Below are 14,262 nucleotides of genomic sequence, written 5' to 3' on the forward strand. Positions count from 1 at the left end.
CCGTTTGATTTGAGTGGTTAAAAGCACTAATATGGGTTCGTCGTGTAATGTGCAAAAACGTGCATACCTCTTGACAGGTATGTTTAAGGTAATAACTCACATGTGATAGAGATTCTAACAGGTCTTTACTGTTTTGTAAAAAAAAAAAAATCAAATAAATTTAATTTGATGGATAATATATCTGATTTTTACGTGTTTACATAATTTTTTTTTCAGATATCTTTAGAAATCCGATATTTTGTATAGGTTAAACCTTGAAGCGATCTAGTACCCTATCTATCCGATTAAACTTTTCGGTTTTTCCAACACTAAAGTATAACATTAGTAAGTAAATATAAATACGTTGAGAGGGTGTTATGTTATGTTAGTAACAACCACTGCATTAGAAATGGGTAACACTTTCCTAGTTAAGTGAGAGGTTGAGGATCGATTCTCCCTCACAATATTGGTTAAGGTAATTAGTTTATTTTACAAATGTGACAAGTGTATATATAGTCAAGGGTGTTGATGTGCTCCACGCAAGTGTATGGGATCGCCAAGTAATACCTCGTGTAAAAACACGAGGGATCGTATTCCTCAAGGCTAAAGATCTACTATTACTCCTTCATCGCCTACTATCTAGCCTAACATCTTAAACAAGAGGGTTTATTCTACTAGACGCAAGAAAGTAAATACGATACGACTATAAAAATTAAAGAACAAAGCAAGAGATTGTAAGAGCTATAGTAAAATGTAAAGGCCTATGGATGTGGATCCCCTTGAGAGGTCATCATGATACATGGATAAATAACAAAAGATAGCAAGGGTGATTTAGACCGAGGGATCTCTAGATTAGATCGACCCCAATTTCTCGGTGATTGAACCCTAATCCCATACAAATATTGATTGGGATTTCTTCCTAACCAACACCCCTATGATTGCATTAAGTACAAGAAGATCCCAAGATAAGGGTACCTTTAACCTAAGTTTACCCTTATAGATCGGAGGGCTACCGATATCCAATTTCTCGGTGTATCGATACAAGAAAACCCTTTTTAGTTCATTAATGATCTAATACACGCGAGTAGGTCACATCTACGTGTATAATTCAAGAAAAAAGTACGGATCTCTCAATTGAGTAGTTCTTGGCATAAAGAACAATGAACTAAATCGTAAATCGACCCAAGCATTGCAATTAAGTAAAAATCATCCAAAATACATGATGAAACCCCCAAAGTTCACCAACACCCGGTGGCCTTGGGGGTCTAGTGTGCCATCATACAAGTAATAACAACAAAGTTAAAAAAAAAAAAGCATAAATAGAGTTCATAGATGACACTCCCTAATCAAAATGATGAAGAAAAAGATGGAGATCCGGCCGAATGACGCTTCCCCCGTCCAAGAAGTGCCGAATGATGCTTCCCCTAGCCGAAAGGCCGTTTCTCGGTCCTTGATCCTTCCTTCCTTGGTGATAGATCTCTCCCTTTGATGATGAAGCTCTTGCTATCTTTTCTAGCCTTAGAATGTTGCCTTAAAGAGATTTCTTCGTTCTTCGTTCTTCGTTCTTCTTCTTCTTCTCCTCTCCAAGTGGTGGCTAAAGACTCCCTTTCTTGCCCTAAAAGTGTACTTTTATACTCCCGGGGTATACGGGCTATATAGGGGTCGTATGGGGTGCGATTGGGCACAAAACTTGGATGAATCATGGCTTGACAAGCCCCATACGGCCTTTATGCGGCACGTATGGAGGCCGTATGAGCTAGGCTAAACTCTGTCCTGAAAATCCTCTACAGTAGCGCTACAGTGAAATTGCTACATTACTCAAGGTACAAGTAATATTATATAATACTAGCAACAGTATTATACCACAGTAAATATGCTACAGTGTTGTGACATGGTTTTCTTCTCTTTTTCACCCTAATCGTATCCTTGTGTTCTCTGTGGCTTCTCTATACCCTACAAAGCAAATAACACTCAATTAAGCATAAAACAGGATCAATTCTAACAAAATACATGTTAAGCGTATAAAATAGATATAATAAAATACATACATTTAGACACTTAACAGGTGTACATATAAGCCAAAAATCTAATTGTTCAGCTTGTGCATTTTCATTCGATAATACATGATTTTGGTTGCAAGCCACATCCATATTTGGGGATTTGTTACTATAAATATGTCTTGCTGGATTTAAACTTGGGTCTCTTAAATCCCCACACACTAACTCCTTATGCGACGAGGTTAATGTCGTCTGGGTTATAAATTCTATAATAGGTGGAAGGCTTACTCACCTTATATAAAAAAAAGTTATTTTAATAACTATTTAACTTAATAATGTTATTTTGAAATATATTTGTTAGGATTTATAAACGACACCAACACAAGATATTAAAATACAGTGGGGACAAACATAAATGAAGAAGACAACAAATTTACGTAGTTCGGTTTTTTGATGTCTACATCCATGAGAGGACAAGGAGAAATATTTCACTATAGAAATTGTAGTTTTACAAATAGAGATTTTACTCAATACCTCTCATCTAAAAAACCCTAAAACATCTATCATTTAAGAACCACTCTTAGCGTTTTGTTTTTATGTGTGTACGTGTGTATCTTAACAATGGCCAAAGGCCATGCATTTCTAGGCAAAATGGAGCAACAAAAAAGTTCATGCTTCCATACATAGATGTCAAAAATTGTGGCTCCATGCATGTAAGAAAATGAGGCTTCATACGAGTTAAAACATGCTCGTTAAAGTGATTTATCCATCTTTTCAAAAAAAAAAAAAATGCTTGTCAAAAAAGTGAAGGATTAACTTAGGATTTAGGCATTGTAATATGTAAATAATATGTGTAAAATTCAAGGCATATTTTGCACCCTGGACCATATCCATTAAAATGTGTTTTTCAATTCTTCTAAAAAAACTCCTAGGAAAAGTATAATTATTATAAAAATAATAATTATTTTTTCCTTGCATTAATATGATTAAAAAAATATTTAAATAAAATTATAAAAAAAGTAACTTTTTCATTATTTTCTCACCGACTCATATGATGGAAAATTGCTATATATGTTATGAGAGAAAGTACAATATTCATTTAAAATGTGTTTTTCAATTCTTCGAAATAGACTCCTAGAAAAGTATAATTATTATCGAAAAATCAATATATTTTTTTCTTACATTAATACGTTGGGGAAAAAGAGTTTAAAATAAAATTATAAAAAAGTAACTTTTTCCTTATTTTCTCACCGACTCATGATGGAAGTTTGCTATGTATGATATGAAAGAAATATATTTTTTATAAGGATATACTAATATATGTTATCATCATTTTGAGTTTATTATTTACATTGACGTTATTATTTGGAGGCCCAAATCATATATTTATATAAATTAAATTAATTTATCGTATGATTTTGATCCAATCATTTCTCTTATTTTTAATTTTTTTTTAATTTTTTTTTCCTCTAATGATGCAATCATGTTTTTAAATAAGACGAAAATATATTTAATCCCAGAATTATATCTTTCACATTTCTTAAACTAAGTAAAAGGTAAAGGACAGAAAAAAAATCCTAAACTATGAAAAAATTATAGTTTTTTATCTTCATTTATTTTTTAAATATAACATTTTTATCTTTCAACACTAAAACGAACTTTTAAATATAATTCATTATCCAAAAAAATGCCCTTACTTGTCTAGAACTTATATTTTGTATACAAACTATTAATGCAAATTTACTTCAAATTTTTTTACCGTGATCAAGATTTATATATTTATATAAATATTTATTAATTTAATCTATCCTAGAAATTTGAATAGGTGATCAATTATTTTATATTAGCAAGATCGAGGTAAGCCTTGTTATTCCATTGACCTTTGACAATCTATTAGACAAATGTGGTTTGAGTGAGAAATAGAATTAAAGTTTAGTATTTATTAAAGTGGAGGGAAGCCATCAGTGAGGAATGAATAAGATAGCAACATACCTTATCCTCAATGCCAACAATGCTATGAGTCATCATTTGTCAACACATTCAAAGATTTTCTTTTTATTTTCCATAATTTTCTGGCTAATTAACTTTAAAAATTAATAATATTTTTATTATATATATATATATATATATAATTATTTATTGACCAATAAAAAAATGGAACTCTCTCACTAATTTTATTTTGCATAGGTAGAAACTCAAATTCGAAACTATCCCCAACTTAAAAGAGTAGTATGATAGGGATGTTTGTCCAACTTTTTATATGCCTAAAGATAATTCAGTACATAATCGATGTGGAACTGAACTTAGTTGTAATCACGTGACATATTTGAACAAATTTTATAAACTAAGCCTCTCATATTTGGACCAACTTCATTGATAATATATATATATATATAGAGATGACAAGGGAGGGTAAGGATGTGCATGGGGCGTTGAATTAATATCTCAATAAATACGTACTCTGATTTTACATGAGTTTTAAAGTTTACCGAATTCTCTTTAAAATGAACACTCTAGTAGAAGAGACATGGTGGCTAGTGGTACCAATAGATATTAGGCACCGATATTTTTTTTTGGTTATATTTAGTTTAAATAAAAAAATTAATCCTGTTTTGACTAAATATAAAAAATTTATTTATAGACATAAATAAATAAATAAATAAATAAATAACAATTACTATATATATATATATATATATAAAGAAATCATCACACACAAAGAAAACCCCTCCTAATCAATTCAAATCCTGTTTTGCAAACACTTGGTCATGTTCCCCATCGTTCGACGTCTTCCTCTCAATCTCCCAAAATCCATCCCTCTCCTCCACTCCTCCGCCCTCAACCTCACCGCCATCACCACCCCAACCTCCTCCCAAACCCTAGACTTCGATGACACCCACCGCCTCTTCTCCTCCATCTCCCACCTCCTCCCTCATCTCCTCCCTCTCCCATCTCTACGCCATGGCCTTCTCTCCTCTCGTTGATCTCGGCATCACCGCTCTCAGATCTCGATTGATCTCAGAGACGGAGATCGGGCGGCGAGCAATCAAGGCCACGGCCTACTCTCGCTTCTGCGCCGGCGAGGACGCGGAGTCGGCGGCGAAGACGCTGACGGAGCTCTGGGGTCGTGGGATGCGGGGGATCTTGGATTATGGGCTTGAGGACGCTGAGGATAACGCCGCTTGTGATCGGAACTTGGCCGGATTCCTTCACACCGTCGAGATGACGTCATCGCTCCCGCGCGATTCGGTGAGTTTTTCTTGAATCGTGATTCACTTTGGGTTTTTTTTGTCTGAGATTCCTTTTGTTTGTTACCGAGAGATTCGGAAATGATTCCACGCCCTCGTTTTCGCCCTCGTTTTCGTTTTCGTATTCGTATTCATTTTCTTCGATCAGTGTTTGTTTGTGATCTCTAGGTGTGTTTGTGGTGCTGATTTGATTCACTATTTTTTTGTATATAATTACAAAAATTATCGCATCTTTTCTCTCTTTCTTTTTAGTCTCTCTACTTTCGATAAAATCTCTCCCGATTAGTCTCTTTATTTTTTTGAAAATGTCTTGACTCAATTGAAATGTTCATTAGTCCTCTACTTTTAAAAAAATCGCTCGACTTGGTTTTTTATTTGGGATCGTTTTTAAAAAAATAGAGGGACTAGTTTGGAAGCATTCTAATTAAATAAGAGCGTTTTCAAAAAGTAGAGAGTTAGTCGAGAACGTTTCTAAGTAGAGGGATCAAAAATGAAAGAGAGAGAAAAGTAGAGGGACCCATAATTTTTTTTAAATTTTATTAATATAAACAAGGAAAAGTATAATTTGCTTAACAATCCCTCCACCAGTCCACCTTTCTAAACTTACGTCTCTATTGTAAGTTTGTAACTTTTAAATCTATCTAATATTTTAATTTAGTTTTTCAAACTTTGACCTCTAATCCTAAATTCTCAGGACTGATATGAAGAGACTAAAAAGATTACAATTTAAAGTATATAGATTAAAGGTATATATATATTTTTTTTGAAAGGATGACATTATAACAATAATCTTTTTGGGTTATTATTCAAAGGGTGTTTTTTATATATAAATAAAAATAAGTGATGGTATATTTAAATTGGGATAGAAATGAAATTGTAACTCTTTTATTGTAGGGTGGTCAGAAAAGTTGGCTTTAAAGTCTACAAGATTTAAATGAATTTTTATATGTATTGTTGAAGTAATATTTAGGACCACATTGAAATTTCTATCTAGGGAAGTTGGAGAGTTCACAAGCAAAGTTGAAAATTTTAAGAGATTATAAATAAATTTTAGATTATTCAAAGGAAAGAAATTTGTGATTGCCGCTTGATGGCACTAATTTCCTAAATTTAAACACATTAAACAAGGAAGTTGATATTCTTGCCACATCATATATATATATATATATGTGTTATATTTTCTACTTCAACATCCCTATCCATGTATTTGACTAATTAAGGGATGTTTATAGTGTGATACGCAACCCAAAAGTTTCTCCCCTTTTTAACATTAAAAAAGCTCCCCAAATGCCATTCGAACTTTGGTCACATCTCATAGTCATTGGTGGAGAATAAACTTTTTAATACCATTTTTAATAACCATAGAACTAGCATATGAAAGCCAAATTTAGCACTAGTTATGCATCAGTTGTATAGCAAATGTCTCCAAAAGTGCTCCAAAAGCATCTCTTTTTATAAGTGAATTTATACTCTCAATCTTGACAGCAAGGAACTTACGTAAACAAGTCAATAAAATCCTAAATTTCAATTTTTTTCATATTTTATTTCTGTTTTTTTAGTTGGTAACAATTTCATATGATTAATTCTGATGTTGTAACAGGTGAGCTTTGCATGTGTCAAGATTACAGCAATATGCCCAATAACATTGCTTGAAAGAGTGAGTGATTTACTAAGATGGGAGCAGAAGAAGAAAACAATAGACCTCCCATGGAAGTCACACTCTCTTCCAATCCTCTCACCTTCCAGCCCTCTCTACCACACCCCTTCCTCTCCTCCACCTTTATCAGAAACCGAAGAACAAGACCTCCGGCTTGCCGAAGAAAGACTAACCACCCTCTCCCAGAGATGCAGTGACTTCAATGTCCCTCTACTCATTGATGCAGAGTACACATCAGTGCAACCAGCTATTGACTACTTAACATACTCAGCAATGCTCAGGTTCAACCACAATGACCGACCAATCGTTTATGGTACAATTCAGGCCTACTTAAGGGATGCCAAAGAGAGGTTGATGCTTGCAGTGGAGGCTGCTGAGAAGGAGAGAATTTCTATAGGTTTCAAGTTGGTCAGAGGTGCTTACTTAACAAGAGAAACAGAACTTGCTTCATCTTTAGGTGCAGCTTCACCCATTCACAGCAGTATAGAAAAAACACATGCATGTTACAATGACTGCACCTCCTTCATGCTTGGAAAGGTTGTCAGTGGGTCTGGTTCTGTTGTGCTTGCCACACATAATTTTAACTCAGGTAATTAAGATCTCTTTTTACCAAAACCAGAACACATGCTATCTGAGTTCGATTAACTTAATGTTATCAGTGGTATATAGGAAAATTTGCAGCAGCAAAAGCTGAAGAATTGGGGATTGATAAAGGAGATCAGAAACTGCAATTTGCACAGCTGAAAGGAATGGCTGAAGCACTGTCAATAGGATTGAGTAATGCTGGTTTCCGAGTTAGTAAGTACTTGCCTTTTGGACCTGTGGATCAAGTCATCCCTTACCTTCTCCGCAGGGCTGAGGAGAACAGAGGTTTCCTCTCTGCTTCCACTTTGGACAGGCAACTCATGAGGTGGTACAATTCAATATGAAATTAATAAAAAATAAACATCATCGTCTATACATTTATCAGCATGGTTTTTATGTTTTTCTTATTCTGTATATATTTTTATTTTCCAGGAAAGAGATAAAGAGAAGATTAAAGACAATGCTTTCAGGAAGGGGATGAATGTGCAATAGGTAATTATGATACAGTATAATAACAAGCAGAATTGCATGTACATGTGCATTAATCTGACTAAAAAAAAGAAATATATGGACAGAAAGATATAAATGTTGTTTGTGTACTCTGTCTGGTTCATGCACTCTGTCCATTTTCCACTGAATTTGGATACTAATAATGTACCTTTTATCTATATTATCTCAGAGTTGCAAGATCAGCAAACACTTCTGTGTGTTTTTGGACATTGTAGATGCATGTGGGACAGTGCTCACATGAAGAAAGATATGATTTTCTAAAAAAGGAACTTCTAATATACCTGATAACTATTGATTTAATAACTTATTCTTTAATAGGGGCGGATAGGATATCACGTGAGATTTTGGCTGTTTTTGTTCTTTTTCAAGGGAAAGAATACCATCTTTAGACATTGTAACCACCTTATTCCTATTATTTGACCCTACATATATAGGATACTTAATCATCAGTTAGTGCAAACCAACCACAAAAATAAACCCAGAGTTGTCATACTTATATTTACAAACCAATGAATTTTGAGCTAAAACTTAGTTTAGTATGCCGCTTGAAGTGAATTAATTTATTTTTAAACAGGCATTCTATAAACAAACCAATCAACAAGATTTTGGCACTACTTAATTCAAACCAAACATAAATTAACTTACCAACGCAGGCTATTAGTTACTCTAATGTCATTTTCTCCATTAATATAATTATAACTACTAAAAAGACAACTAAATGCTTTAGAGTTCAGAGACTCTCCACTGGTAACACTAATATAAATTTGAATCATTTGCTTCAAAGTAATTGAAACTAAGCGCATTCCCATTAACAGAGGACAGATAATGCAAAACTAAATGATAATAAACAGAGTTTCATTAATGGAAGCATGTCATTAGAAGCATACATTATCAAACAAGTTAGCTTGATGGTAGCTAACAAGCTTTATAGTTTATATGTCAAACTTTATTACTGAATAACATGAGACGTAGAAATTCATGAACTAAATATTATAAATCATTCATTTTTTTATGCAAAAAGGGTTCGGTCATGCAACATTGACACCGTCGATACATTAGAAACATATTGTTATTGGTATTACATTTTAGGAACATGATTCATTGGAAATTATCAAAGCTTTGGTGACAGTTTAACTTTTGGGCCAGACTTTATAGACTCACCACTAATTGATGATGGATTACTGTGTAATTTCGCTCTGACTTTGTACAATACTGCATGTACTTCTTCAAAATGAGGATTCGTTGCAACTTTAACATTTTCGATCCATTGTAGGATCTTTTTATGTGGATTTAATATTCTCTCCCGATCCTTTTTGTCCAAAAGCTGCACGAAGAATGAAAAATAAATAATTTAATTAATAACCCCAGTGTGACAACACTCATCAATTTTTTTTAAAAATTATATTGAATGTAAATTTGAAGTTTGATATTGATTCTCAAAATATTGTAACATCAAACAAAGAAAAAGAATAACAAGGCTCAAATGATGCGGTGATGGATAAAAGTAATTTTAGTAATCGCATAGTAGCAACAAGGAACTCATGCTGAATAATCTCAGGAATGTTTTAACAATAAGTGAATGCTTGATAAACTAACCTCCAATTGCATTATCTCACAAACGAGGCTGAGGTCTGCAATAGAGGGTTGAAAATTTCCCAACAAGAACTTCGAGTTTCCTTTAAGCCAAATGCCTTCGATTTTTGAGATAGATGAGTCCAGAATTTTCTCTGCTTCCTTTGCTGCTTCCAGATTTAATGGAAGACCAAATTTTGGTGCCAATACACTGTTAAAAACAAGGGAGGCTGCATAGGAAGACAGTGAATCTTATAAGCCCTCTAAGATGACCTTACCCACCTTTAAATGGGATTTTTAAATAATTGGAGGAGCATGAATTTATATTAACAATAAATATAAAAACTGCCACCATGGAGCCTAATACAACATATAATTTCAAGCCACTCATTGAGTAGCTGTGCATTGAAATCATATATAAAGCATGATTCATAGAAAAAAAAAAGACATCATAATAGCACAAAAACTTTGCTAATGTTACAAATCCATTGTCAAATAGCATATGGATATGGGTGCTTAATACATACAACGGTATTCAACATGGAGCACATAATGATGATTTGTTTAGAAAATATACCAGCTAACTGATATTTGTGATCAAAAGTATATGAAGGTTTCATAGGTAGTAAAAGTTGAATGCTCGAAAACAGAAACTGAGTTCTTGAGGTCTAAATTATACTTCGAGAGAGGATTGAATGGCTACTTAACTGCTTTTATGTTTGTCCACGATATACTTGGAAGTGAACATGAAAGAAGTACCAAATGTATAGGTTGTTAATTAGATATTACTGAAATATTCTAGTACCTGAACCACGCCGTAGGTTTGAATGATGCCAATCCAAGATTGCCTCAATTCTGGCTCTGTTAGAAACATCGGCAGGATACCTAACAACAAGGTTACAGATATCCATTAAATAAACTCAGAAACTCCAAAAGGCGAAGAACGATAAAAAAACAAAAGAATGTATTATACTGGTGAGGCCAAAAACCACCCTTGATAAAAAATCAGCCAACAAGAATGCTTGAAAACATGTCACTCTGGCTTGGTTCTCCAATTCAGCAGTAAACAGAAAGGCATCACTCAGATTTCTTCCCTTGCTTATTTCAGCACATTAACCAATCACAATTTTATACAAGAGGCCATGGTAGGAGACATTGATGACCACATGAATCATTAAAACATTATTAATTTGATCCTAAAAATTCGTAAAGAGAGGGACTATTTCCACATCTAAATCTGCAAGAGGGACTATTTCCATAGCTAAATCTACAAGACATCCAGATTCATGCAAGATCATATTCTAGTTCTTGCCACGAATGCCATTAAAATCAATTTATGTAGCAATGTCAAGCTTCATAGTTTGCAAGCTTGCAATCATAATTATTATAATAATCTTTTAAACAAAAGATGAAAAAAGAACCAATTAAGACAAGGACATCTCAAATGCAAAATTACCAGTTGTCCGGAACTCCTGGGAATGTACAAACCAGGTACCTCAGAATTGCATGACTGTTCATAAACAATGGAATACAATGAATAATAAAGTCAGCATCACAACTAACACAGCAGAAATTATCTTTGTAGAAGTTAGCCAGTGTGTATTGATTTAAAACTATCACCAAAACAAGAATGAAACATCAAGGAATGATCACAATACCCAATTCCTTCTTAATGACAATAGTGAAATCATAAATGAATTGTTTTGAAAGCTTTAACTTTCAATTAGATGAACAAAACAGAAGCCAACAAAAATCAAAAGAAAACTTGGAATTACCTCTCAAACAGCTTAAACCTTCCATCAACAATAGCCGGAACTTGTCTCATCGGATTTATTTCTGCAAAAGCACAGCACAATCAACAAACAATATTTCCCTGAAAACAAGACAAAAATTTGATCTTTTTGGATAAGCAAGCAAGAGGGATCCAATTCCACAAATTTCAATACTTTTCAATCAACTATCACGTTTTCTACAAACATCTCAAGAAATTAAAATATCAACTTAAGAATTCAAAAGAAAAAAAAAAAAGGGATTTAACAATCAAAGACCTTGGAATTCGGGACTTCGTTGCTGGGCCTTGGCGAGATCAATCCTCACCTCCTCGAAATCAATCCGGTTCATCCTAAAATCCAAATCAACAAACCCTAACTCAGCTCAACAAAATCACACTAGTAAGGCAAATTCCTTGAAAATTATGAACAAAAATCACTAAAATAACAAACTAAACATAAAAGCCAGATGACGAATTCGAAAATTTTCAATAATTACTTGCAAAATATTATGATCGCACGCGATGGCTGCGACATCCGATCGGTGTACACCTTCAGCTTCATCATTCTCTCTCTCTCTTTCCAGTCTGCTACAAAACCACTAGTTCTGTTTTATTATGTAGGAATTTTTTTTACAGATATACCCCCTAAAAAATTCAAAATTACACAATATCTTTACCATTGTTGATGTACTGTCCACCTTAGAAAAAAATAACACAAAACTGAGATTTTTTATTCTCCTCACTAAATTACTTTTAGCTAATTATTTATTTTTTATTCTTTTAAGAAGTACGAATTACTCATTTCAACCATTATGGTAAAGGGAGCTTATCTCTCTTTGTAAGGGAAAGAATTATCACCTTTGAACATTGGATTTTTTTTTTTAGTATTTTTTAAGTTTATAAATAAAATAGGTATATAGATAAAAAAATATTTTTAAAATATATACTTGTTTCATAAATAGCTATACATGAAAATGAAATATATATATATATGTATATAACATATTTATTTTATACCATTTGATAATCCAAAGTAAACAATAAAATTAGTTTTTTTAATAATGTGGATAAGCCATTAATCTCAACCGATGTGGGAGATAATAGTACTCTAGTTGTGAACATATTTAAGAAAATCTTTTTTATTTGGAACTTGTTTGTTTTTTCAAAGCCATCTATACATGAATTAAAATTTGTTTTAGTAGAGACTTATTGTGAACTGATGCACCTATGGCTACTCCTAGTAGTGATATTAAAAAATTTGAACATCTTCCCCTGCTTTGGACCTAAGTATCTTTTGAAATGCTCCATTGAGTGCTTGTTGGTGCCATTTATCTTTAAAAATCTAAACATCTTCTTTTGTCTTTGTTTGATACAGCAGTATCATACCATCATCAATAATACATTGCAAGAAATTAATTTGACAGAAAATGTTAAAGCTTTGATGGAAGTTTGCCTTCTGTGAAGGATGTCATAATCTTATCACTCACTGATGATCTTTGTCTTTGCAACTTCGCTTTAAGTCTATAAAGGACTGCATGTACTTCTTCAAAATGAGGACTTGTTGCAGCTTTCACATTTCCAACTCATTCCAGAATTCTTCCATGGCGGTCTAATATTCTCTCATGATCTTTCTCATCCAAAATCTGGGTCAAAAATTGGAGGAAAACAAAACAAATTTATCAAACAGAATAAAAGCCTTTATCAAAATTTTGACAGGCATCACAGAAAGATGTATGCAACTCTAAAAATGTAACACTGGCACAGAAAAATAGCTTGGATAAGATCAACTTGATTTGATCAAGGACATGATAGCTTATGGAAAGTGAAGCAGGATAAAAAGTCATCTAACACCTAGAGGTTGGACTAGTCTGGTTGATTGTATTGATAAAAGAAGTAATAAATTTCATAAGCAATGTACAACTAAAACGCAATCCAAAACTGCTTTTTAAGTGTGGCATTAAGGAATGCAAATCAAATTATTTCATAAGGTCTAAATGATAAGTGAATGCTTGAAGTTATTGTGCTAAGTAAACTAACCTCCAGTTGCATTATCTCACAAACAAGACTGAGATCTGCAATAGATGGCTGAGAACTACCTAGCAAAAATTTTGCATTTCCTTTGAGCCAAATTGTCTCAATTTTTGCAAGAGATGAGCCCAAAATTTTCTCAGCTTCCTTTGCTGCTTTTGGATTCAATGGAAGGCCAAGTGCTGGTCCTGCTATGCTGTTCACAATGATGGAGGCTGCAAATCAATATAGAGAAATTTATAAGCCCTCAAAGTCATTAGATCCTGTCATAAAATAGGAAAATTTCGGGAATATTCAATTTGCAAAGCATAATATTTATCATGAAGCCTCACACAATGAAAAGTAATACATGTACAACAGTTATTAGTTATTTTATGCGACAAATATTATAGCACCTGCTCCTAGCCTTAGGTTCGAATGGTGCCAATCTAAGATTGCGTCAACTTTAGCTCTGATAGAAAGATCAGCAGGATACCTAACAGAAAGCAGAAAGGATACAAAAATCCATCAAAGCTAGTTCCAAAATACAAAAGAAGGGTATAGTGATAAACACACGCACACAAACGGATCATATTGAAAATAAGACCATCCTTTATACACAGTTAACCAACAAGATGCTTCAAAAGATCTCTCTTTGGCTATGTGCTCCAATTTACATGTTAATCAAAGGCATTGACTATCTCTGTTTTCTTGCTTGTTTTACCGCAAATGGGAACCATTTTCATACAAAAAGCACACACACACACACACACACATAAGTGTATATATATCATCAAAACATTCTTGATCAGTTCTTTCAGACATCAGTTCTGTTAAACGTTCATTGTAAGATAAATTTGTTGACCTTGCGAAGAATGACATGAAAATCAGATTATTCATCATTATCGACATGCATTTGCAGCCATAACTAGTACA

General features: G+C 33.3%; 3 protein-coding genes across 3 annotated transcripts; 1 reads left to right on the forward strand and 2 right to left on the reverse strand.

The window, feature by feature from the left end:
• Positions 1–4,704: 4,704 nt before the first annotated feature.
• Positions 4,705–8,174, forward strand: LOC120270650 (proline dehydrogenase 2, mitochondrial-like). The gene is given in 5 exon segments (XM_039277710.1): positions 4,705–4,891; positions 4,893–5,225; positions 6,825–7,470; positions 7,551–7,791; positions 7,899–8,174. Coding segments are annotated over 5 exon segments (1,416 nt in total). The 5' UTR covers positions 4,705–4,744; the 3' UTR covers positions 7,948–8,174.
• Positions 8,175–8,951: 777 nt separating this feature from the next.
• LOC120270669 (glutathione S-transferase T1-like) lies at positions 8,952–11,895 on the reverse strand. Its single transcript, XM_039277739.1, has 7 exons — positions 11,817–11,895; positions 11,597–11,670; positions 11,324–11,384; positions 11,005–11,058; positions 10,354–10,433; positions 9,573–9,778; positions 8,952–9,300 (listed from the first exon to the last, which is right to left on the reverse strand). Exons 1-7 carry the CDS (start codon positions 11,882–11,884, stop codon positions 9,088–9,090), a joined length of 756 nt encoding a protein of 251 aa, XP_039133673.1. The 5' UTR covers positions 11,885–11,895; the 3' UTR covers positions 8,952–9,087.
• An 806-nt stretch (positions 11,896–12,701) lies between these two features.
• On the reverse strand, positions 12,702–14,229 carry LOC120274615 (glutathione S-transferase T1-like). Its single transcript, XM_039281159.1, has 4 exons — positions 14,150–14,229; positions 13,743–13,822; positions 13,357–13,562; positions 12,702–12,962 (listed from the first exon to the last, which is right to left on the reverse strand). The coding sequence occupies exons 1-4, from the start codon at positions 14,227–14,229 to the stop codon at positions 12,903–12,905; spliced, it is 426 nt and encodes a 141-aa protein (XP_039137093.1). The 3' UTR covers positions 12,702–12,902.
• Between the last annotated feature and the right edge of the window lie 33 nt (positions 14,230–14,262).

The sequence above is a fragment of the Dioscorea cayenensis genome, chromosome 2 (assembly GCF_009730915.1).
Source record: "Dioscorea cayenensis subsp. rotundata cultivar TDr96_F1 chromosome 2, TDr96_F1_v2_PseudoChromosome.rev07_lg8_w22 25.fasta, whole genome shotgun sequence".
In the NCBI taxonomy this organism is placed as follows: domain Eukaryota; kingdom Viridiplantae; phylum Streptophyta; class Magnoliopsida; order Dioscoreales; family Dioscoreaceae; genus Dioscorea; species Dioscorea cayenensis.